The 23,361-nt window shown below is 40.9% G+C and overlaps 1 protein-coding gene across 1 annotated transcript in view; it reads right to left on the bottom strand.

Moving 5' to 3' along the window:
* Positions 1 to 2,996: 2,996 nt before the first annotated feature.
* The window catches only part of tmtc1 (transmembrane O-mannosyltransferase targeting cadherins 1), a 200,838-nt gene continuing 180,473 nt past the window's right edge, over positions 2,997 to 23,361 (bottom strand). The window contains exons 14-19 of the mRNA XM_085768906.1: positions 22,715 to 22,850; positions 20,750 to 20,894; positions 19,748 to 19,885; positions 12,403 to 12,525; positions 5,746 to 5,823; positions 2,997 to 4,123 (exon numbers count right to left, since the gene is read on the bottom strand). Coding sequence (XP_085625032.1) covers positions 3,998 to 4,123; positions 5,746 to 5,823; positions 12,403 to 12,525; positions 19,748 to 19,885; positions 20,750 to 20,894; positions 22,715 to 22,850 — 746 coding nt within the window. The 3' untranslated portion in view covers positions 2,997 to 3,997. The remainder of the gene's footprint in view (positions 4,124 to 5,745; positions 5,824 to 12,402; positions 12,526 to 19,747; positions 19,886 to 20,749; positions 20,895 to 22,714; positions 22,851 to 23,361) is intronic.

The following is a 23,361-nucleotide window of genomic DNA, read 5'->3' as shown; positions in this document are numbered from 1 at the left end:
TCCATTATGATTCTTTTTCTCAAGATAGATTTAAATGTATTAAAACAGGAAAAAGAGTTAGCATTTTTTAAGTTTTTTTTTCTTTCTGTAAGAGTGTCTGACTTCAAACTCACACTGTTGGAGTTACTAAATAAGAAACATTCTCAAAATCCCATAAATGTTTTGTTATCAGGCTGTTGCTGAAGCGCAGCAGCCTCACATTGCTCCCGTTCGCCTCAGGAAGTCGACCTCGCCTGACTGTGAAAAATAGTTTATTGAGAGGCTTCCTTCCCAGACAAATCTTATTCCTGGCGTGCTCTCCCTGAGCTGGGTGTGTGCCACGGCCCCTCCAGTGATTCTCTTGTTTGGGTGTCTATGAAACACTAACCAGAGGCCTGATGGGTGGGACCGTGCTCCTTCACAATACTGAAACAGATCCAATTTCTGCTCAATTAGGGATGCGAGGCAGTCGCAAATAAACACAGCTGCGACAGAACGTCATGTGTGGCTCATATTTAACCAGCAATTTCACATTTGTGCTTGACGCCAGCTGTGCTGAGCAGAACAATGGTGGGCAGAAGAGTAAACCATCATCTCCACGCCTGGTTTCATCCAGATGTTTGAAGAGAATGCGGCAGACAGGACAGCACAAAGTTCATATTGCCGAGAGTGAGAACAGGTATAATTCAAAGAACAGTTCTGTACAGAGCTATGGTTGTCTGGAACTCTCTACCAGTTCATATTGCTCGTGAAAGTAACAAAGATCCGTTTAAATTGCTGTTAAAACAGTATCTTTTAGAATTTAATGAAGTATGATTTAACATATTGAGTTTATAAAGAGGGCTGGTTTACAGTTGTGGTTGTACCCTTTTTCTTGGAGTGGAAATAATGTGTATGAGTAGTTGAAGTGCATGGTTGCAGTCACTTGAGAGTTAAAGAGATAGTAGCATTTTTTTAAAGTGGGGTTGTATGATCTACAAATAGCCCCTAAGTACTTTAATTGCAGTAGGGTTAAGACTCTCTGCACTCCTCCCGTTAGCAACGCCAGCCCATAGCCCTGCCCAGAGATTTACAACATACAGTGTTGTGAATGGACCCAAAGAAACGGCCTATTTTCACGGCCTAAAAGAGGTTTTACGTGAAAAAAATTACACAGTTCCATTGTTCGCTATAATATAATTTTTCCCAGCCCTTCAAAGTGCAGGAAAAACACAGTTTTTATTTGGACCTAACCAACTCACGTATCCCTCCGGCCCAGGGTTAGCGCCTGCCGATCAGCAGTTGGTTAGCTCCAAATAAAAACTGCGTTTTTCCTGCACTTTGAGGGGCTGGAAAAAATTATATTATAGCGAAAAATGGAACTGTGTATTTTTTTTTCAGGTAAAACCTCTTTTAGGCCGCGAAAATAGGCCGTTTCTTTGGGTCCATTCACAACAATGTATGTTGTAAATCTCTGGGCAGGGCTATGGGCTGGCGTTGCTAACGAGAGGAGTGCAGAGAGTCTTCTACTGCAATTAAAGTACTTAGGGGCTATTTGTAGATCATACAACCCCACTTTAAAAAAATGCTACTATCCCTTTAATGCTTATTTATGTGATTTTATTTATTTACTTTGTGGGTGTATTATATTCGATTACTCAAGGTGATATCTGTGGTGTCTGTCAAATGTCTGTCAGATTTCTTCTCTGGTTTGTTCATTATTAGGGAGCCTTTGTTGTTTGTTCTTGTTGTGTCATGTATAAATGTACGTATGTTTCTTATGTGTATATGTGAATGTTTATGTGTATGTTGTGTGTATGTCTGACCCCAGGAAGAATAGCTGATGCTGCTGCGGGTGCTAATGGGGATCCTAATAAAGAAAAGAAAAGAAAAGAAAGTGCAGCCTGAGACCATTGAGATGAATTCATGAAATCAGCACATAGACTGCGCTGATTATCCCAACAATAGAGGAAAATATGTCTGACAATCAACATAACAATAGAGATTTTTTTTTTTACATCAATGCATTGACACTTTAAACACCATTTAATAAAACATATATTTTATTTTCTTGGTGCAAGTCAGTCATTGCACTCGTCACTTCATTTTCATTCCATTGTCATTTCACTTCAAAATTCACTCACAATCAACATCAATGTCAACAAAACCACAACAAGCAACCAAATGGCAATCCTCTGAGGTTATGGTGCGCGTGAAGCCACAAGTTTTCGACTCCTCACACTGACACACTGAGCTTATTATACTTGTACTTGAAGGCTTGCAGAGAGGGGGGTGGGGGTGGGGGGTGTACTGTAGCTAGTTCTGGGAAAGGAGGTCAGATGAACGTGGAATCATTTCCGTCTTAGGAAAAAGCAGCAGCTGTCATGAATCATTTTTTAATAAATCATATAATCCGAGAGCTATACAGATTTTGGCTTTAGTTATATTTACTGATGAACTCCCCCCGGAGAGTGGAGTTAACCTTGTGTCAATCCATTCCCTTCTTCTGTAACACATAAACTCAAAGGTCCTCTTGCTTGGTTTTCTGAGCTCTCAGTCTTCTTCAGCATGTGCAGCTGGCTCAGGTGTTACATGGCCTACTGTAAGTGCAGTCAGATATTCAGTATACAGACTGTGTGACCGTGACATGACTTCATGAATCTGATCACACATGATTGTCCAAAGTGTCATTTTGCCTTGATTCTTTAGTTTACTCTTTACTTCTTTTGTTTTTCTTCTTTTTTGCTCCATCTGCTGTAAACATTGTAAATGAACTTGGCCTGACAAACTTGCCACTTAACTTTGACTTCAAGTCTTCTTAAGACTTTTTAATCAATCAAAAGAGGCACTGGTACTCAGTAGAGATCATTAGATCATCAAACTGAGACACTGACACATTCAGATAAGCACCATTCTCACTGTTACTGATAGGGGGTTTAATCAGCTATGGTCAAACCTCAGTTAAATGCCTTACTTACATTTAAAGCTCTTACTAATCTGAATAATGCGTTCTTTTCTTTTTTTCACTCAGTCTAAGATGGTTTGTGAGGTAAACAAACACCTGGTGGAAATGACCAGTGAGTCAAGCTGCATCATGTCTGTCTCAGTAGTATCTAGATTTGACTAAATACCTAAGACAGGCCTCATGAAGGAACATTTTCCTTCCCTTACTTTTATATCTTGTTTGTGTGGGTCTTCCAAGTGTTTCAAGTCTGATCCACCAAAAGCACAAGCTTCTTGCCATCTGTTCATCAGAGGTGCTATTAGTCAGATGTGATCATTAGCTTAATCAGCGTCCTAATTGCTACATCAGGCTACTTTTCCTAATCCATTCTTCAGCCAAGTTTCATTCATGAAAATGTTCCCAGAGTCCATACCTGTGATTTGATCACAGCTCTGGGTTCTGGTCTCAGCTTATTTGTTCCTCTGACTTTGAGCAGGCCTTAGTTCACAGTCCTGTGGTGACACCTGAAGCAGCTCCACTGAAGAACACCTCGACCTTGTGGTTGAAAGCTCTGAAAAGCTAGCAAACAGGCCCTTGAGTTTGGAGTATTTTGTCACACGTACTATTCACAAAGGCGAAGAATGAATTGTTCATTCCCCTCATGGTAACATTTTGCACACACGTTCACAGCACTAATGTAAACTACATGAATAATTCTCATTCATAATTCTCGCAGAGCAGAGGACTTAGTTGTAATTTGTGATTAGTGTCGTAAAGGAAATTACTTCCCGGAACCTAAATAATAAATCAATCAAACACAAATGTCTAAAGCAGATATGCATGTTGAAGTAAAGCTGATGCAGACAGGGCACTACAAAGAGCTCCTCCTTCCTCTTCACTTCTGATCCGTGGCTGGGCCAGCCTCCTTGGCTCCACGACATCAACACTCAGTCTCTCCGTTGCCGTAGTAACCAGGTCCATTTGATCCAGCTGCCTGGTGGCTGGTGTCTGGGCTCCGGAGGTCTGGACAGCGCCCTCCTCCCCTGGTCCTGGTCCGGGCCCAGGGTGATGCAGCATCTGTGGGATCGTGGTGGTCTACGCCCCCCCTGTCAGTCTCCTCTCCAGTCGGTCCAGCTTAGCAAGGTTTTCCTTCAGGAGCTTGGAACCAGGGCTCAGGAGCAGGGCTCTCTGGTAGTACATCCTGGCTGCTGCATAGTCGCCCTGAGCGCACACACACACAGACACACACACACACACACACACACACACACACACACGTATATTAAGCTTAGTGCCACAGGAGGCTACTGTATCTGAGATCTGACAGATGAGAAACATCTCTATACAGTTTACATAATTTTAAGTTCAACTTGGATTTTATTTATTATTTAATTAATTTTTTTTTTTTTAAGATTTATTTGTGGTGCATAGCAACCACTTACCATTCGTGACAGTGAGATAAGTGATGTATTACAGAAGAGATATACATAAATGCATAAAGTCACAGACACACCACATAAGGAGGATTTTTGAACATCAGAAAAAAAAAAAAAAAATTACATTAACCCCACCCTCCTCTCTCGTATGGCTCTCAATTTCCTTTCATTTACTGTATCTACACAGTCTATATACAGACACCCATCTGTACACACATACACTACTCACAACAAATATATCATATATCAATCAGGAAAGTTATATTAAAGGAACCTACAGAGGGTTAAAGAAGAATTCCGGTCATTTTTGACCCCTAACGCTAAAGTATGGGGGCAATTTTTTCAACCACAACAAACACTCAAAAAAGAATCAAATATCTATGGTACATGACTGGAATCCTTAGAGACACCACTGAACTCATAAACTGTACACTGGGTGACCATCAGGACAATGATTTAGGGGTCAAAAATGACCGGAATTCTCCTTTAAGTTGAAGTTGGCCCAGGAAGGCTTGACTTCTACTAACTATATATTTTTTATTTCATACACTGTTAAAGTTATAGTGGAATAAGCTATCAGCAGCATGTAGCAAGATGGTTATACTAAAGGAAATGTGTTTTTAGAACACCTGGGTGAGAGGGTTATGACTCCCTTGGGAGGAGCACATAGTTGGAAAAACATTGTTCTACACTGATTATCATTGCGACCATGCATGAACTAATGCTCTAGCACAAGAGCAGTATGTGCAAGGACAAGTGAGCAGAGAGAATCGGCCACCGCAGGCTATAAATAACTGAATCCAATTGCAATTTTAATGTAGACTAAAACCTTCCCCATATTACTGTGACAGCAGTAGATATAGTTGTTATTTTATGCCCCGAATGTTCAGTAGGAATAACATTTGTAATACAAGCTTAGATTTCCTTTAAAAGATCATTAAAAGTGCAACTAGACCTTCAATAATTGAACACGCACTGTATATTGTTGTAGTTGTGTTTGTAAATTCTAAACCCTGCAGCAGTGCTAAGCAAGGATAACGCTACGCTACGCTCAACTTGATTTAACACACAGAGAGAAGATCCTTGTAAAACTGAGTAAGTTGTGGATATCAGTCAATTTTACCCTGACGTGCATCATTGATCACTCCGTCTTCTCTCCTGTGGCTTATTTTCATTAAAGATAAATGAACATATCTTTGTCCTCTAAATGATCCTTCTCTGTGGCTGCTGAAAGTTATCCACACAGTGTGAAGTGATAGCCTTTTAAATCTAAACCCTGCAATTGTTCCTCGTCTTTCTTCACGCTGCTGTTTGCCTCCACGCCAGAAGTCCAACCACATATATTCTTTGTTTTTCAGCTGTGATGTTGTTCAGTGAGGGCACTGCTGGGTCAGCCATGTCTGTTACCTTAATGTGTTGAATCCCTCCCATGTTCATCCAGGCCTGGGACTGGTCTGGCTTGAGTTCAACAGCCAGCTTGTAGCTCTAGTGGGAGAGAAAAACAAAGACTGTGAGTAGAAAAGGTCAGTGCACTGAGACCTGACACAGACACTGATACCCTGTGTGAGAATAACACTAACTGAATTTAATGTAGTGCATTCAGCTGCGGTTCAATGGCCAGTGAACTGGACCTCAGGCAGTGGTTAGTTTACAGATTCATTGAGCACCAAGCATCAAGCTACATAACACAATACAATAGGTCTTTAATGCAAGTTGTAATGAGCAATGACTGGTATTCAAGATCAATACAATTATCAATTATCAAACATTGTGTCATTATCAACATCTTCCCCCTTTCACATTTCACATTCCCGTCTGTTTTCTCCTATACATAGAGTCTCAGGGAAGCAGTCATCACATCATTTTGTAGTTTCAATTATTTTGTAGCTTTCTAACAAAATACTCTTTCTCCATCTCTTTTAGTTCTAAAGGGTCTACTAGCAAGTGTTCTCTGCTGATTGTTACTTGACAAGAGCTTTGACAATTTCAAGATAAGAAGTTCAAATACGGTACGTTCTCTGAGTAGCTCTCTGTCTTAAAGGGATAGTTCAACTTTTTGGCAAATTGACCCATTGCCATAATCGCTATAGTCATAGCAGTAGGTTTGTTACCATTAATTGTCAGTGTAAACTATTTTTTAGAACGGCGTAGCGGAGCAGCAGGCTGCTCAGGGCTATGCTACGGAGGCTAAGGGAATTTCTTGGTTTCCCTCATCAAACTCATCAAATACACAATCCAACAACTCAAAAACGCTGTCGTGGACAAGTTGTGAGCTGCACATTCACCATGCTATGAGATAATAACGGAATGTTACGAGACAGAGTTGTTTTAGAGGTAAATTCATGCAAAACCGCTGATGCGAAGTTCAGGGACAGTTTTTCAGCAAGCAGTCTCTGTATTTACCTCTAAAACCACTCTGTCTCGTAACATTCCGTTATTATCTCATAGTGTGGTGAATGTGCAGCTCACAACTTGTCTACAACAGCGTTTTTGAGTTGTTGGATTGTGTATTTGATGAGTTTGATGAGGGAAACCAAGAAATCCCATGAGACTCCGTAGCGTAGCTCTGAGCAGCTTGCGGCTCTGCTCCGCCATTCTAAAAATAGCTTGCACCAACAATTAAAGGTAACGCACCTACTGCTATGACTATAGGGATTATGGCAACGGGCCAATTTGACAAAATGTTGAACTATCCCTTTAAGGCCAGATTGGAGTTATTATTGGTTATTGCCTACTATGCATAGCACATGCAAAACTAACAAGCAGTTCTTTTAAAGCAAACATGGTGTACATGCTATTGGCATCACATTTCTTATTCCATTATGTCAGTTTGGAAGACACTACATGGAGCATAAACTCCAGACTGCAATAAAATGTCAGAAAGTTAATATAGTGCACTATAGGTAACAAACAGAGACAGAGTTTGGACCACTGCAGGTACACGTACAGTTTCCTTATTAATACTGTGAGTTTTACTTGCTGTCAGTCATCATGACAGAAGTCTGTGTTTAATACAGTAATGCATTATTCATTCATTGCTTTCTGACTTATTCTTGTTGAGAGCTGCAGCTGTGTTTACACTGTTGGAACTGTAAAAAAAAGAAAAGAAAAAAAGGCACTTCTGGAATGGTTATTAAAAATGTTACCACTTGTTTTTCCAGTGCATTGTGGGAGCTTTGGGATACTGGTCTGAACAACAGATGCGATGTTGACATAATGTAGCAGAGGCACAGGAATAATTGAAGACTACATTCAGTTTTGGTGATCCAGGGCAAGGACACTGATGCTGTGATTGGTTGCTCTCAGCTCAGTGATACAGCAAATGACCATGACAGGTCCAAATGTCTGCTGGGAAAATGTCCACTATCTGTTAAACTAATAGGCAGACACAGCATTTGTTTCGTCCATGTGGTGGAAGATATTTTGTGTGTGTGTGTGTTTTTACTGGTCACTAAGTGAATGTGAATTCCAGTTTGTTTCTGGTAAAAACCCAGCAGAGCGGAGATGTACAGAGACACTATAGAGCTGTTAACACACTGTGCATCATTACACTTTATGCTCAACCTTCGTTTCACTGTTCTTGGGATGCACACCACTGGCTACATTCAGTGACAGTAGCAGCTGCTGCTTACTTCTATCCCAACTCATGATTTTTGGCTGGGTCGGACCCCAAAATGTATTATTTCTTTATTGTTTTAGAGGTTAGTACATTTCGGTTCTGCTGTTTCACACCAGTAGGCTAATATTCAAAGAAAGTAGGAGGAAGAGGAAGTATTTCCTCCAGCTGATTACTTTTCATTTTGAATTTTATTTTAAGACTGGAGTTTTGACTGAAAAACCACATGAACTTCATGTGAATCACATGTGAAAAATTTTGCACATGGGAATCATGTCATTTGCACATGGGAAACGTGGTTTTGGCCCAATTTTATGTGAATCACATGTGAATTCCCATGTGAACCCATTTTCCACATATGGTAACATGTATGACACATGTGTTACCATGTGTTACCGTGTAGAGCACATGGGAATTCACATGTGATTCACATAAAATTGGGCCAAAACCACGTTTCTCATGTCATGTCATGTGCATGTGCATGATTCCCATGTGCAAAATTTGTCACATGTGAATCACATGTGAGGTTCATGTGGTTTTTCTGTAAGGAAATTAATATTGAAATAATGAACATTGAAAAAGTCAAACCAACTAACTTTTGATTCTTTCTTCAGTATCTGTGTTCCTTGTGGACAAAGTCATAAAAAAAATGATAAAAGTCCAGAAATAAACCAGTTTAAAGACATTCAACAATCTCAGGCTGTTGGACTGGTCTCTGTTTATCTAGACCATGAAAGCAACACACCATCACACCGTTATCTGTATCACAACCACTGCTCTCTTTGAAGCAGCCTGACCTGAGATGGCCTCCCCTGCTCTTCCTGTCTGGTTTCCACTACATCAGAGTTGTGCCTCTCTGGTGTGTTTACTTTCCTCTCTGGTTGTTTTCTCAGGAAGTCAATCAAAGGTTCTATCGCCTTCCAGAAACTTCCTTCAGAGATTCAATTTGAGTGCCCAGACAAGTTATTGAGGCTTATGCAACACATGTGTTTGAATGGTAACTCAGTTAAAGTGAAGGGCAGCAGGCTGAGGCTGACAGATATTGCAGTAATGAGCTGGATCTGCTGTGTCATCATCGTGTGGTCGGACCAATCTCAGCACATTCATTTGTACTTTCAATCCCATTTAAAAACCTCTGATCCTCTAACACTGAGGAGTGAGTTGTATGTAGAGGTCAACGACTTGACCTGGGTAGGAGGCAGAGCTGGTATTTACACCGTTGTTGGGTTATTTTCACCTGCTCCGACATAGAACAACAAAATAAACATCAGATTCTCTGGGCAGAAACACTGATGGATGTGTGAGGAGTGGGTGGATGAGGTTTATATGTGATGGTGCTTGTAGAAAGTGCTGGATTCTGACTGTACAGACTGTTGTTCATATTTATAGCCTGATGTGTCAGCCCTGCAGAGTTAAATCGCGGGATATTTTGTGTGTTTCTGTTTCCATTATGTGCACTTTCTTGAGGGCCCCGGGGCCTCCAACCACGTACTCTACAGGAAAAGTAAACAACAGCATTGTGTTTGGATGTTTTAGCTTCCTTTTGAATTAAGTTCATGACCTGAACTGTGCATTTAAATTGATTCTATAGTGTACTAACATACATTATGTATAATTTAATTGGCTAAGGACTAAAATGCATATTCACCATTGATTGGAGGATTTTACTATTCACTTATATGCAAGATGTCCTCCAGCTATATATCCCATATATATCTCTATATCCAAACACAATGCAGACATTACTGGTTGCACAGGTCAAAGGTAGTTTATCTAAGGAATTAAAGAAGATCATTTATCATTTTGAGACACTATTGTGAACTTAGAGGCTTAGTGAGTAATTTATTTCCGTAAATTAATTTTTTTTTATTTTTTTTTTATTGGTGAAGTGATAGACAAGGTGACATGAAGGACAAATACATTACAAACACATGGACAAACAGACAAACAGTCGACATAGGTACAAACAACAACAGGAAATGACGTGCCACGATGATACATGAATGTAGTATTAAGTGTGTGTGTGTGGATGAGAGGTAATGCTATTGCTTGTATACAATATGGTATAGAATACAGTAATAATAATAATAATAATAATAATAAATAAAATAAACAAATAATAATAATATTAGGGATAATGAATAGGTAAAAAGAGAAAAGAAAAATACATATAATATAATGAATAATGAAATTAAACTTTGAAATTTAAAAAAAAGGTAAAAGAAATGCATGTAATTATTTTCATTTGTGTAGAATAATTTTCATGTTAATATGATAGTGATAAATTGCAATGAGAGGTGAGGTCTTAGAATGAATTATTTCTTATGTGAGCATCTAGCAAACCTGCTGATGTGAGGATGCTAACGAGGTTGTTGTCCTAATAATCTGACATGTTGTGGAGATGAAACATTGTTGTGTTAATCTACATCACTGCTCTGCTGGGCCCATCACCATGGATACACTGGATGTAACCTTAACACAAACAGGAGCCAACACATCTGACAGGAAGCTGTGAAATGTCCCACACCTGGAGCAGAGACACTGGTGTCTCCTCAGGTCAGCAGTAGTCAACTGCCCACGACTTCTACAGTCTCATCCTTTCAGGTTCTGCTATCTTTAAAATGATCACATGTAAACTGCGGTTACGGAAAAAAAGAAACATCTTCACGGTCACAGCCGTCTCCAACTTGGCTTTTTGCATTAAATTCAGCACATCTGGCAGATGTTAGGAAGGAGGAACAACCAGCATGACAGTGTTAGTTTGTTATGCTGATACTGTGCTCTACGTATTGCTATCTTAGCCTTGTTTAGCATTCTCGCTGCTGCATTTCTCACCGGAGCTCGTCTCATATCGGCTGCCAGAGCTGACAGACGTCTGTCAATAGTGATGGTTAGACGTAAACAACGAAAAGGATGTGTGTCACATACAGATTCATCTCCAAACAGGAACTTCACACATCTCCAGAAAGAGGATTTATTTATGAATAGTAAAACGGTGTCTTTATAAGTGCAGATATTACTTGCCACTTCAGGGCTATAAAGATGGGTGTAGCGTCTGTGACGTCATCCTTAGGTTTGTATGGAACATCTTGGCAGTGACTGCTGGCTAATCTGAAAATGGGCAAAGAGCTTGGGCATGTAGAGCCCACCCACCTGTCACTCAAATTGGCCAATAATGAAGAACTGTGAAACAACAGAGTATATCATAAAAAAGGAGGAAATTAAGAGGAGACCAAACCTTTAAGTTGAGCACCTTAAAGGGATAGTTCAACATTTTGGCAAATTGGCCCATTGCCATAATCGCTATAGTCAAAGCAGTAGGTTCGTTACCTTTAATTGTCGGTGCAAGCTGTTTTTAGAACGGTGGAGCAGAGCCGTGTGCTGCTCAGGGCTATGCTATGGAGGCTAAGGGAATTTCTTGGTTTCCCTCATCAAACTCATCAAATACACAATCTAACAACTCCACAACGCTCTGGTGGACAAGTTGTGAGCTGCACATTAACCACACTCCACACATGAGATAATAACGGAACGTTACCAGACAGAGTTGTTTTAGAGGTAAATTCATGCAAAACAGCTGATGCGTGTTGCGTTCAGGGACAGTTTTTCAGCAAGCAGTCTCTGTATTTATCTCGAAAACGGCTCAGTTTTGTAACGTTCCATTATTATCTCATAGCGTGGTGATTGTGCAGCTCACAACTTGTCCACCAAAGCATTTTGGAGTTTTGGGATTATGTATTTGATGAGTTTGATGAGGGAAACCAAGAAATTCCTTTAGCCTCCATAGCGTAGCTCTGAGCAGCTCACGGCTCCGCTCCGCCGTTCTAAAAATAGCTTGCACCGACAAATAAAGGTAACGAACCTACTGCTATGACTATAGCGATTATGGCTAAATTTGTCAAAATGTTGAACTATCCCTTTAACATATGTCAGACCCCAGCAGTCATTGGATGTTGCTGCTTGGCCCAGACGCCTCTAGCCTGGCTGCATGTGTTGCTATGGTAATAATGTGGGTGTAGCTTTTTTGATGTAGAAGCATTGCAAATTTAACAAAAGACACTTTGAAATCTGTATTCTTGCCTTTCATATGTTTTTTTTTGTTTTTTTCCCCCCGTTCCAGACTTTTTAAACCCAGCCCAGATACAATCTGACTTTGCAACAGATCAGATGAAGCTGCAGCCTGAACACAGCCTTTAACTATAACTTAGATCTGTTCATGTAGAAATGAGCGTAACTGGGTTTTTTGTTTGGAACAGGCTCAGTGGCTACAGGCCAGGTTTTCTTCCATTACCGCTTTCTGTGCAGGGGGCTGCATAACTGATCAGTGGCCAGAGAGTACAGATATTCTACATTCTCCCTTACAGCAGGAGAAGAAAAAAAAATGGGGAAAAGTTTGTTGGTTAGAGAGGAATAGGAAGAGCGAGCGAGAGAGGAAGAGAGAGCATTACCTCAAAGGCTCTGTCCAGCTGGTTCATCTCTCTGAGCTGGTTTCCTTTGGAGAAGTAGAGCTCGGCTCTCACTGTCAGATCACTGGGATTCTGCTGCAGGGCCCGGTCCAGAGCATCCAGGGCCTGGCACAGACACACACAGTACACACACAGTGAGTCAACACAAACTAAAAACACACACACACAGATGGACATCAACACACAGAGAACAACTCCTCTCTCAGAGTCGGGTGTTTGAGTGAACTTTCTGGCCTGACCATCAAGAGTCACTGCTGGTTTAGAGCACAGATCACACAGGGCTCAGCTGAAAGCCGCGCTCGCCACCTGCCACCGCCAGCCACGGAGGAGCGAGGGATGGGAGGAGGACAAGAACATGCTGAAGCAGAGAAGGAGTGTGAAGTGATTTCGGAACAGACAGGGAGAGAAGCAGAACGAGGACGAGGATGAAGAGCTTCGTCACTGTCACATCGACGTTCAGAGAGAGTGAGAGTGAATCTAGAGTCTGTTTACTGGTGAATCCATGGGATGGTTTTCTAGTTTCACCTATACTAGCTTCACAAAGACACAGGAAGCAGCGATCCTGGTAAAATACACCAGCTGAGACTTTTATGTCTTCAGTGTTTTATTCTGCTGGACCAGCAGGAGTCAGAGTCAGAGTTTTATTCCCACCTCCCATTCTTGTGGAAGCAGTAACACCTTCATGAAACTTCTGCCAGTTTGGCACAAACATTCAACAAGATTGAAGGTAAGGTTAGAATTCGGAGGTTAAGGGTCAAAGGTCAGTGGCATGCTGACAAAAAACAGGGTTTGTGTCACAGGTGGGAATAAGTTGTTTGTTTTTTTTTGCTTGATCCATCGTTTGCATATGATTATGATTTTGATGTGCTCTTACTTGATATAGATAGATAGATAGATAGATAGATAGATAGATAGATAGATAGATAGATAGATAGATAGATAGATAGATAGATAGATAGATAGATAGATAGATAGATAGATAGATAGATAGATAGATAGATAGAACTTTATTCATCCCAAAGGAAATTATAAAAATATACTGTAGATACTAGATATTATTGCTGGTGTTGGTGCCTGGTTTGTGTTTCTTTTGTTTTTTTCTAATTCATAGCCAGGATCAAGCAAATGAGACTGATCAGATGCACCTGTGACAGACTGCTCTGACTTGTGATTGGTGGGAGGATCCCCACTGCGGGCATCTGGACTGATTGATACGGGTGTGCGTGGCAGAGAGAGTCAGCACACAGACACACAAAGGATGACGGTGTGAAAGGAGGCAAGACAAGAGGAGGAAAGAGCTGCAGTGGAAAAAGACAAGTGAGTCCACAGAGGAGCAGTGTGAAGAAACGGACGGCAAAAGGCTTGAATCGATGCAAACAAACTGATAAGTAAGGACGGATCCAACACACCACAACAGGGCTGGAACAGAGGAGTAGACGGCCAGGATCCCCTTCCCCATCCTACCCCAGGCCTTGAACCTTAGTAGCCCCTCTCCTCCCCTTTTTAAAGGACTGAACTGTTTTATTCACATTTTAAACAACAGCTGTTGTCACTGCTTTTAAAAGAGATTTTGATCAAAAGTAAAACACTATATTACTACTTGTCCTGTGTCTTTCTCAATGGTGATAATTGCTGGTAAAAAGACTTAATGCACTACTGTGTGACATTTGTCCTTTGGAACACAATGGTTGAGTCCGAAAATCACTCACTCATTCCCTACTCCCTACTCACTATATGAATTCAATATAGTGGACTATATATAGTAGCCTCGTAAACCAGCCTCTCGCGGAAATGCATTTCATTTCATTTTTCGGGAGAGTCTGGCCTCATCCCCCCTCTAAGCGTTTGGGGTGGGCGGGAGCTGGGCAGGAGTAGTAGCAAAGACGGTTTAATATCTTTGGTAGTAGCGTTGACAGACAACCCCATTCAGCCAATCAGCAAGTTGGTGTAGTGACGGGGCTTTGCACCAGTCGGTCCCTGATTGGCCAACGTGCTGTGTCAATCACAGCGGGCGGCGCTGATTGGCTCGGCCTTCTGAGGGTTTCAGTCCAAACGCTTAGAATGGGGATGAGGCCAGACTCTCCCTCGGAATGAAATGAAATGCAGTTCCGCGAGAGGCTGGTTTACAAGGCTATATATATAGTGGACTCACTGGTCAAATGAAAAACACTTTCAGACACTACTCCACCACACAGTTAATTACATATTACAAGATTTGCGTAATTAAAACGTTCCAACTGCGATCGTAACAGCGATCCGTGACCGCAATGCATGATGGGATATCTTGCTTTGGTTAGTGACCATCGGATGTTCACTACATTTCGCGGTGAATTGTGGGATACATTCAGTGCACTATATAGTGAACATTAATAATCACTAAACATTCGGACACCACTAGCCTACAAAATGGCCTGGTCACTATATAGTGAGTAGGGGGTGATTTTGGACACAGCCAATATCTCACTAATGCCAAGAAGGATCTTCTTATAATTAGCTACAAATGTCCAACATGGATGAAATATCTCTGTAATGCCTCAAGGGAATCCTTCGAATGAGGTAAAAATGTGAGCTGAGCACAACATTTCCAGAAGCCCTCCACTTCATTTTTGGGGTAAATAAACACTTAGATGGTCGAAGGTCAAGGTAATCTATTTCTCCATTACAGACTTCACACAGCAGTTCTGACACATTGGTACATACAGTATCTTAAACGACTCTGGATAAACAGGGTAGAAAACTGAGACCAGCAGACACACAAACAGGAGGTGGTCATTCTAGTTTCAATATTTTTAGTTTTACAGATTTTAAACCAGCAGTGACAGGTGTCGTTTGTGCCTGAGACAAGGCTGGTGGAAAAGTTACTGTTCACTTGTTAACACACACACACACACACACACACACACACACACACACACACACACACACACACACACACACACACACACACAGTGCCTTTATCCATCTGCGGTGCAGTGATACAGCTTGACTCCACTCAGTAAATCCAGGTATCGTCTCCACACTCTGTTTGAACAGAGCCTCTCTCTCTCTCTGTGGTTGTGTTCCTGCTCATGTAGCATTATCACAGCTCCGTCTTTTCTCTGCAGAGCAATTGACTAAAACACTGCCTGGTGTCTGGCTTTAGTTTGAGAGGAGACTCTGACAGATAACAGGCCTCTTTCCTCTGGAGGAGGACTTCCATGGCTGACAGCTGAGAGTAATCCCTGAAACCACTTGTTCCTTCCCTCAGAAAGACAAGAGGCACCTGAATAAAAGTAAAGTCAACTCTACATCCACAGCAGCTTACGATGTTACATTTTATAAGCCCATCACATGTTCATATAGTCTGATTCACCTGTTTATCGCTGCTTCTCATCTAAATCGACACAACTCCAGCAGCACTTGTTGTATAGAGTTATTGACAGACCGTGATGAAGGCCTCAAGCCAAAACATGTACAAATAATACAGTTGTTTTGTTACAGTTTTTTTCAATTGCTAACAAGCAATGGTCGAAACTGAAGTCACATTTTCAAAACTCTTAACACAGTCTGCAAAACACAAGTCCATGTGGACCAAACTGAATCACTTTTCATTGCTTTCACACAAAATGCATTCAGTGACCACAATCACTTTTACAGCACATTTTTCAAATGCTAACACTCTTTGTTCAAAACAGTTCAAAACACAATCAAAACAGAATAAAAAAAATAAAAAAAATAATGCAACTCCAAACACAGGTGAGGTTAGTTTCCAGCTCAAAACCGATCCAGGTGATCTGTGTTTGGTCTCATTAGAAACCATACAAAGGGGGCGGGGTGGCTTTTGGTTGTTTTTTCTTTGGAAATATGGATCAAAGAGCACCAGTTGGGGTTGGTAGAGAGAGAAGAGTGGTCAGAAGAGGGAGAAGAGGAAGGAGAGGAAGACCAAGAGTTGTATTGTGTTGTTGTTGTTTTTTTACTTACATTATCTCTTCATTTGTGTTCTACCTCTGGAGATTCTGCATTTTTCTGTTTACAGTTAACTTTTTATTTTTTGTAAGGTCCCTTAGTACCTATGCAAGGGCACAGAGAAAATATATTTTCTTGACCTAAATTGCTGCATTCCTGATTCATTCTTGTTGCAATATATTATCTAGAACACAAAGTGCAAAGATATTGCAGTATTTATTTTTTATAATAAAACTGATTTACTGATTATGAAAAATTTAAATTATTTTAAGTAATGTTCTTAGTTGTTAGCGTTTTGTAGTTCAGTGTGCTAAGAGTGACAGTGTTTGTTTCCAAAGTGATACTATTTGCTAGTGTTGTGGTTGAATGAGCTTATTTTGAGACATGTATGACATGTGTTTGTTGGTGAGGCACCATTTTGGGGATGAGATGAACTGTTTAGCTGAGATGCCTGATGGAAATGCAGGCTGTGTTAAGAGTTTTGAACATGTGACTTCAGTTTCAACCACTGCTTGTTAGCAATCGAAAAAAACTGTAACTACGAGTGTTGCTGTGAGCTTTGACCTCTTCCCGTCTCTCCGTCCACCTTGGAAGACGGTGAAACCTCCACTCTGTTTCCTGTTGAGCTCTGAGTGAAAAGGTGGAGAATAATGAGTCATGTTGCTGCTGTTAGAGGCTCCTCATCAACAACTAGGTCCACTTCTCTACAGGAGAGCATTTTGCGTGGTGAATGATAATGATCAGGAGCTGCGGGTTATTCACTGAGATTGTATGAAAACAGTAATTTATCTGATCATTTATCTTTTATTTGTTGATGAACTGTTCTCAATTTTAAATGTTACATTTTAAATTGTTTTGAGTTAATTTCAGTCTCGTGTTGATGAGCACAGAACATCTGGTATTACACTGTGGGGGCAACTTTAATATGCATGAAGATATTCTGCACCATCTTTACTTCAGGAGCTGAACTCCATCGATCTTTGTGCTTCACACTGATGTTGTATTTATCATTGTTCTTTGTAGCACAAGGCTGGATTGACTTCTTCACAGACATTACAGAGGAAATAATAATCATGATATTAATCTTAATAGCTCTATTGTTAAAGGCTCTGAACTACCTCACTCATCTTTGAACATTAAATGTAATAGAAGTGGAGGAGGATGCTTCATCTCATATATTTATGTCCCCACTCATCAAGAGTGAACAGGACTGTTGACATGTCTGTGTGTGAGTGTGAGTGTTTGTGTGTGTGTGTGCAGACTAATCAAACAAAGAGGGTGTGAAGAACAGATTCATATCTCTCCACTCCTCTCCAACGACTCTCTTCTCTTGGTCAACTTTCATTTCCTCAGCAAACTTGGTGAACAACATCTCTCAGCTGGCGTCGAAAATAATGTTCACACTTCACAGACTGACAGTGAAACTCATCATCACGGTCAGCGGTTGAAACTCACTAAAAACCTGACTAGAATATTTCTGAAATGTAAATGCTCCGAGCCTCCACAGCTCAGGGGGAAATAAGGCACCTGCTCCTTCACTCGGCTCAGTAGATAATGACTTACTTTGAGGATTAAGGCTGTACATAATAAACCCATGGTGAGTTTATTAGTCTGTTAATGTCTATGCTGAACTACAAAGAGGGCTTTAAAATATGTGAGTGAATGCTTCTCACAATGAGTAATTATTGGGTCCTTGAAATGCATTGTTTTTAGTGCTATGACAAATTATGCTTGTTTCTTTTTTATAATGTGTAAAATGTTTTTTTATGGTTTACAAAATGCATAAACAACACTGTAACCATATCCTACCTAGCATATGTAGTCTGGAGGATGCTGCTACACAAAGCCAACATCTCTCCTTCACATTCTCTCTTCAATTCTATATTGTTTTGTTGTTTGACTAACCTTGTAAATTCAATTGTTATTTGTATTCTATTTGTTTGTTTTTTGTTGTTGTTAATGTGACTATGTGTTGAAACTTCAAGTGCTGCCATTCTTGGCCAGGTCTCTCTTATAAAAGAGATATCAATTGGACAAACCTGATAAAGGTTCTTTTTAAAATTCTGTTACATGTGAAAATAAAGAACAAAGAACAAAAGAGTTCGTAAAATATGATGCATTGGTGTAGCTGGAATGGACCATTCAAAGTGCTTTTCAGTCATATATTGCCTTTTCTTCCCATATATTATACATTAAAGGGATAGTAGCATTTTTTTTAAAAGTGGGGTTGTATGATCTACAAATAGCTCCTACTTTAATTGCAGTAGAAGACTCTCTGCACTCCTCCCATTAGCAACGCCAGCCCATAGCCCTGCCCAGAGATTTACAACATACAGTGTTGTGAACAGACCCAAAGAAACGGCCTATTTTCGTGTCCTAAAAGAGGTTTTACCTGAAAAAAAAAACACAGTTCCATTGTTCGCTATAATATAATTTTTTCCAGCCCTTCAAAGTGCAGGAAAAACACAGTTTTTATTTGGACCTAACCAACTGCTGATCGGCGGGCGCTAACCCTGGGTGGAGGGATACGTGAGTTGGTTAGGTCCCAATAAAAACTGCAGGGCTATGGGCTGGCGTTGCTAACGGGAGGAGTGCAGAGAGTCTTCTACTGCAATTAAAGTACTTAGGGGCTATTTGTAGATCATACAACCCCACTTTAAAAAAATCCTACTATCCCTTTAACATTCGGAGCAGGTTGGGAGACCAGGGGAGGAGTATAACCACCGACCTTCTGATTGGTGGATGACTCACTCTACCTCCTGAGCCAAGTAGCTCCACCCTGAGCTGTTGCTATAATGCATTTATTATAGTGAACAAACAATACAAGCTATAGGAACACTGAATGTGGTCATTCCTACCTTTGTACTTGTGAATACTTGAAGTGTGTTTGGTGATAATACCTCTTTACTTTTATTTTTTAATTACATTATTTACATTTATTCGTGCTAATGGTCTTCTTCCTCCACTGCACTCATAACAACTGATATCATCAAACTAAACTTACTCCTTCCAGTATCCGTCAACACCTCTCTCCACACTGTGGCGTACACACAGTGATGTACACAAACTCAGTCAATTTATATTTAGTGTGTAAGTGGGTCACAGAGGAAGTGAAAGACAGACAGGCAGAGCGTTGATGCTGGTGATAGAACAGAGTGGGAGGATGAGTGGCAGCTGCTCGCCGGCAAATGGCCTCTAGTTTGATGGGAAGCGGAGGTGAATAGTTTCCTAGGTAACCGTCTCCTGCTGAGAGTCTATCATTCCTCACTGTGAGTGAGGAACACAGACTGTATGTTATTTTACCTCTGAGCAACAGACACTAAAGCCCAGGGACTGAACGCACATGAGACACACACACACACACACACACTCATGAACGCACCTCTGTGAAGTTGCCTCGCTTGCTGTAGATGGCAGACAGGAGGCGGTAACATTCAATACAGCTGCCTTCTCTGGATATAATGTCCAAGGTCATCTTCTCTGCCTCTTTGGTACGGCCGGCCATGGCTAACACCTGGGCCTGGGAAAGACAGACACTCAGTACGTTTACATACACAGTTTAATCGAGCTATGCTCAAAATTCGATTTTGGCGTGTAATGGGACTTCTGTCCTTGTCCCAGTTTACATGCAACAGAGAAAATTGAATAACTGACAGTGTCCGTCTCCTCAGGTGACGATATGCGTCGTTTCAGCGGGTTCATACGTCCAACTGTCCTGTTGACTTTTCTGTCACCAAGTAAAAAACTGAATATAAACAACTTAATAAGCTTAATAAGTTCTCAACTACAGTCCCCGACCCAGACCCACCGGTCTGGCTGAGAATAGGATACAAATGACGGTTCACGGGCTTAAGGCGTATACATGCTGAAGAAATTAGATTTCCAATCGCATTATCTGGGTGTCGTAATCTGAGTTGGAGAACTCTGATATTAGTCAGACATGCACTTCAGTTGTCCAGTTATAGTCGGATTAAGGTTTAAGTTTAATTTAGTTTAATACAGGACAGTGTACAATGCCATTGATCAATTGTAAAGCAACAAAAAGATGGTTGTACCAGATTTAGCTTCAACAGCTTGTTTCCATCTGTAGTTCCAACATAAAATTCACAAATACAGATCACAATAAAATACAGGAGGAGCTTGGAACATGGGACGACATAGGCGAACACATGGACAGCATAGAGGCAGTACACAAGGCAATGATTCATTTTTTTCAAGTATCATGAAAACGTACTGATGAGTGTGTGTGTGTAAGGCCACACTGTTGTTTTGGACAATATCCAAGATGCCACACATACACCCACCCAGACGTCCTGGCATTCCCATGATTCTGACTACATGACCATGTGCCTATGTGTGTGTGTGTGTGTGTGTGTGTCCTCACCAGAGCCAGCCAGATGTCCGTGCTGTGTGGCTGCAGGGCAGCAGCCTCCCTGTACACCTGCAGAGCCTCCTCGTAGCGGCCCGTGTTGTAGTACAGCGCCCCGAGCGGCGTCAGGATGTCCACCTTCCTGGTCACCTGCAGCGCCCTGCAGGCAGAGGTCAGAGGTCAGAGGTCAGAGGGCAGAGGGCAGAGGGCAGAGGTCATGAGGACGGAGATGTTTCATATCCATTTACAGCATGTCACAGCTCGCCTCCTGTTACTCAGTATATGATGAAATAAAATAAACATCAAGATGTGGCTGTAATATTTATATTCATATCACTGTAAACAAATACTGTGATAAAATATTAAATAACACACTATAATGTTTTATTCTACTCATATGTGCTACCTTTGGGGCTCAACATAAAAAATATCTAAACAACTCCCACCATTGTTATTCTGACCACATTTAGCTATACCTCCCACCTAAACCCAGTGATCCATGCAGTGTTACTGTTAACTCGTCCTGAAGCATGGAAAATCCTAGATGGAAGAAAGTTTCCTTCAGCAAAACCAGAATAAAACTTGGGTCCTAATCTTCACTGCAACTGCGATCAATGCCCCGGAGCCTCCGTGTCTCTGGAGCGTCAGCACTGGCTTCTTCCATCTTCCATTCCATGCAAAACTAGAAGTGACAATAGTCTTTGTTTCTCCAGTAAAGTACAAAAGTGATTTTTAGATTTTACTGTGATCTCTGAGCTCCTTATCTCCTATTTCCAATCACTGCTCTACATTCATGCAGCAGCTAAAATCAGACGGCGAAACATTTCCTGTGTCCTGTGAAATAGTTTCCTCCTGACAATTAGATCTTCCTCTTCCACTGACATCTTTAAAACCTTCAGTAAAGACCCATCCGTCTTCTTCAGCTCTTATTTGCTATTGTTTGTCCTGCTGTGTTACAGGGACGAATCCAGATATCTGCTCCACTGTTGACTTACTGTGAACCTGTACAGCTGGGCCTCACCGTGTTTTACAAAAACATGAGGTTGGATGAAAGCGAGAGTGGACAAAGAATTATTTTCATTCACTGGTGTGAAAATATTAAAAGAGGGGTCTTCAACCACTTGAACCATATTGAAAATCTTTTCAACAGAGTGCTCTGACATTATGGCGAAGATTCACATCTTTGCTTCGTTGCCAGCAGTTAGATGTCAGCCATGTGTCAACACCAATTTCATCTCCGTGCATGCAGCGAATAAGAAAGTTCAACATCCAATGGAAACTGATTATTTTCTTTATTCCCACAATAGTGTGATTCACAAGTGTAATGGATTATTATTTCCTTTTGTTGATTGTTTATCCGTCAACGTTGAGTATCATAAACTGCCCAATTTTGTTGTTATCTGCAGATTGAATGCAAACAACCAAAATTCAGGAACAGTAACAGCAGTAGGTAACGTTCTGTCTAGTAGAATACAACAATAAATTAAGTTATAATTCAAAAATAAAACACAGCCATACAGTGGACTGCAAAGCACAAAACCTTTACAGGGTGTTTTTGTTTCTATGTCTTTTTTAGTTAAATCCCTAAAATTGACATTGTATTTAAGGGTAATTTTTATCCAATCTGGCAACACTGCTAACTAGTAAGTCCACTGACATTATTCAGCAAAGATAAGTAGTGGCTGAACAATAAAAATTGATTTGCTTCTGATCAAAGTCACACAAAAGAGAAGAAAATGAAAACTTCAGCAGCGGCTGAAAATAAGGTGATTGAAAAATAATGAAAGGTACGAGATGAACAAGAATAATAATAATGTTTTTGTATTCGTCCCCTGTGGATCAAACCAGCCCATTTCCAAATCATGTGCCAAAAAAAGAAATATTCAAGTGTCTCTCCGTGCAGCTGCCATGGAAAAACCAAACCATAGGCAACCACTGAAGGTTTTTACTGCTTAAAACAAAACACACTACTCCACTCACCTCTTGTACCAAGACTCTGCTTCTTTGTTCTCATTGGACGACCGGAGCAAGCGGCCCAGGTTCACCATGGCAACATAGTGCGCTGGTTTGAGTCGCACTGCCTGCTGGTAATGAGCAGCCGCAAGCTGGCCTTCTCCTGCGGGAGAGGACGAGGAGAGGAGACAGAAGACGGGAGGAAGAAATAAAGTAAAGAATAAGAGTGAGAAATAAGGCAGGAAGTAAGGACAGAGGAAGGACAGAGGAAATGTGAGCAGGGGTGAGAGAGTGGAAGGATGAATAGGAAGGACACAGGAAGAACAGATGAGACAAATGGAAAGAAAGTTAAAGGGATAGTAGCATTTTTTTTAAAGTGGGGTTGTATGATCTACAAATAGCCCCTAAGTACTTTAATTGCAGTAGAACACTCTCTGCACTCCTCCAACGCCAGCCCATAGCCCTGTCCGGAGATTTACAACATACAGTGTTGTGAACAGACCCAAAGAAACAGCCCATTTTCGTGGCCTAAAAGAGGTTTTACCTGAAAAAAATACACAGTTCCATTGTTCGCTATAATATAATTTTTTCCAGTCCCTCAAAGTGCAGGAAAAACGCAGTTTTTATTTGGACCTAACCAACTGCTGATCGGCGGGCGCTAACCCTGGGCGGAG

This window comes from Trachurus japonicus, chromosome 23, assembly GCF_045865225.1.
Source record: "Trachurus japonicus isolate A0001 chromosome 23, Traja_1.0".
Lineage (NCBI taxonomy): Eukaryota > Metazoa > Chordata > Actinopteri > Carangiformes > Carangidae > Trachurus > Trachurus japonicus.
This window is presented reverse-complemented; position numbering and strand designations above follow the sequence as displayed.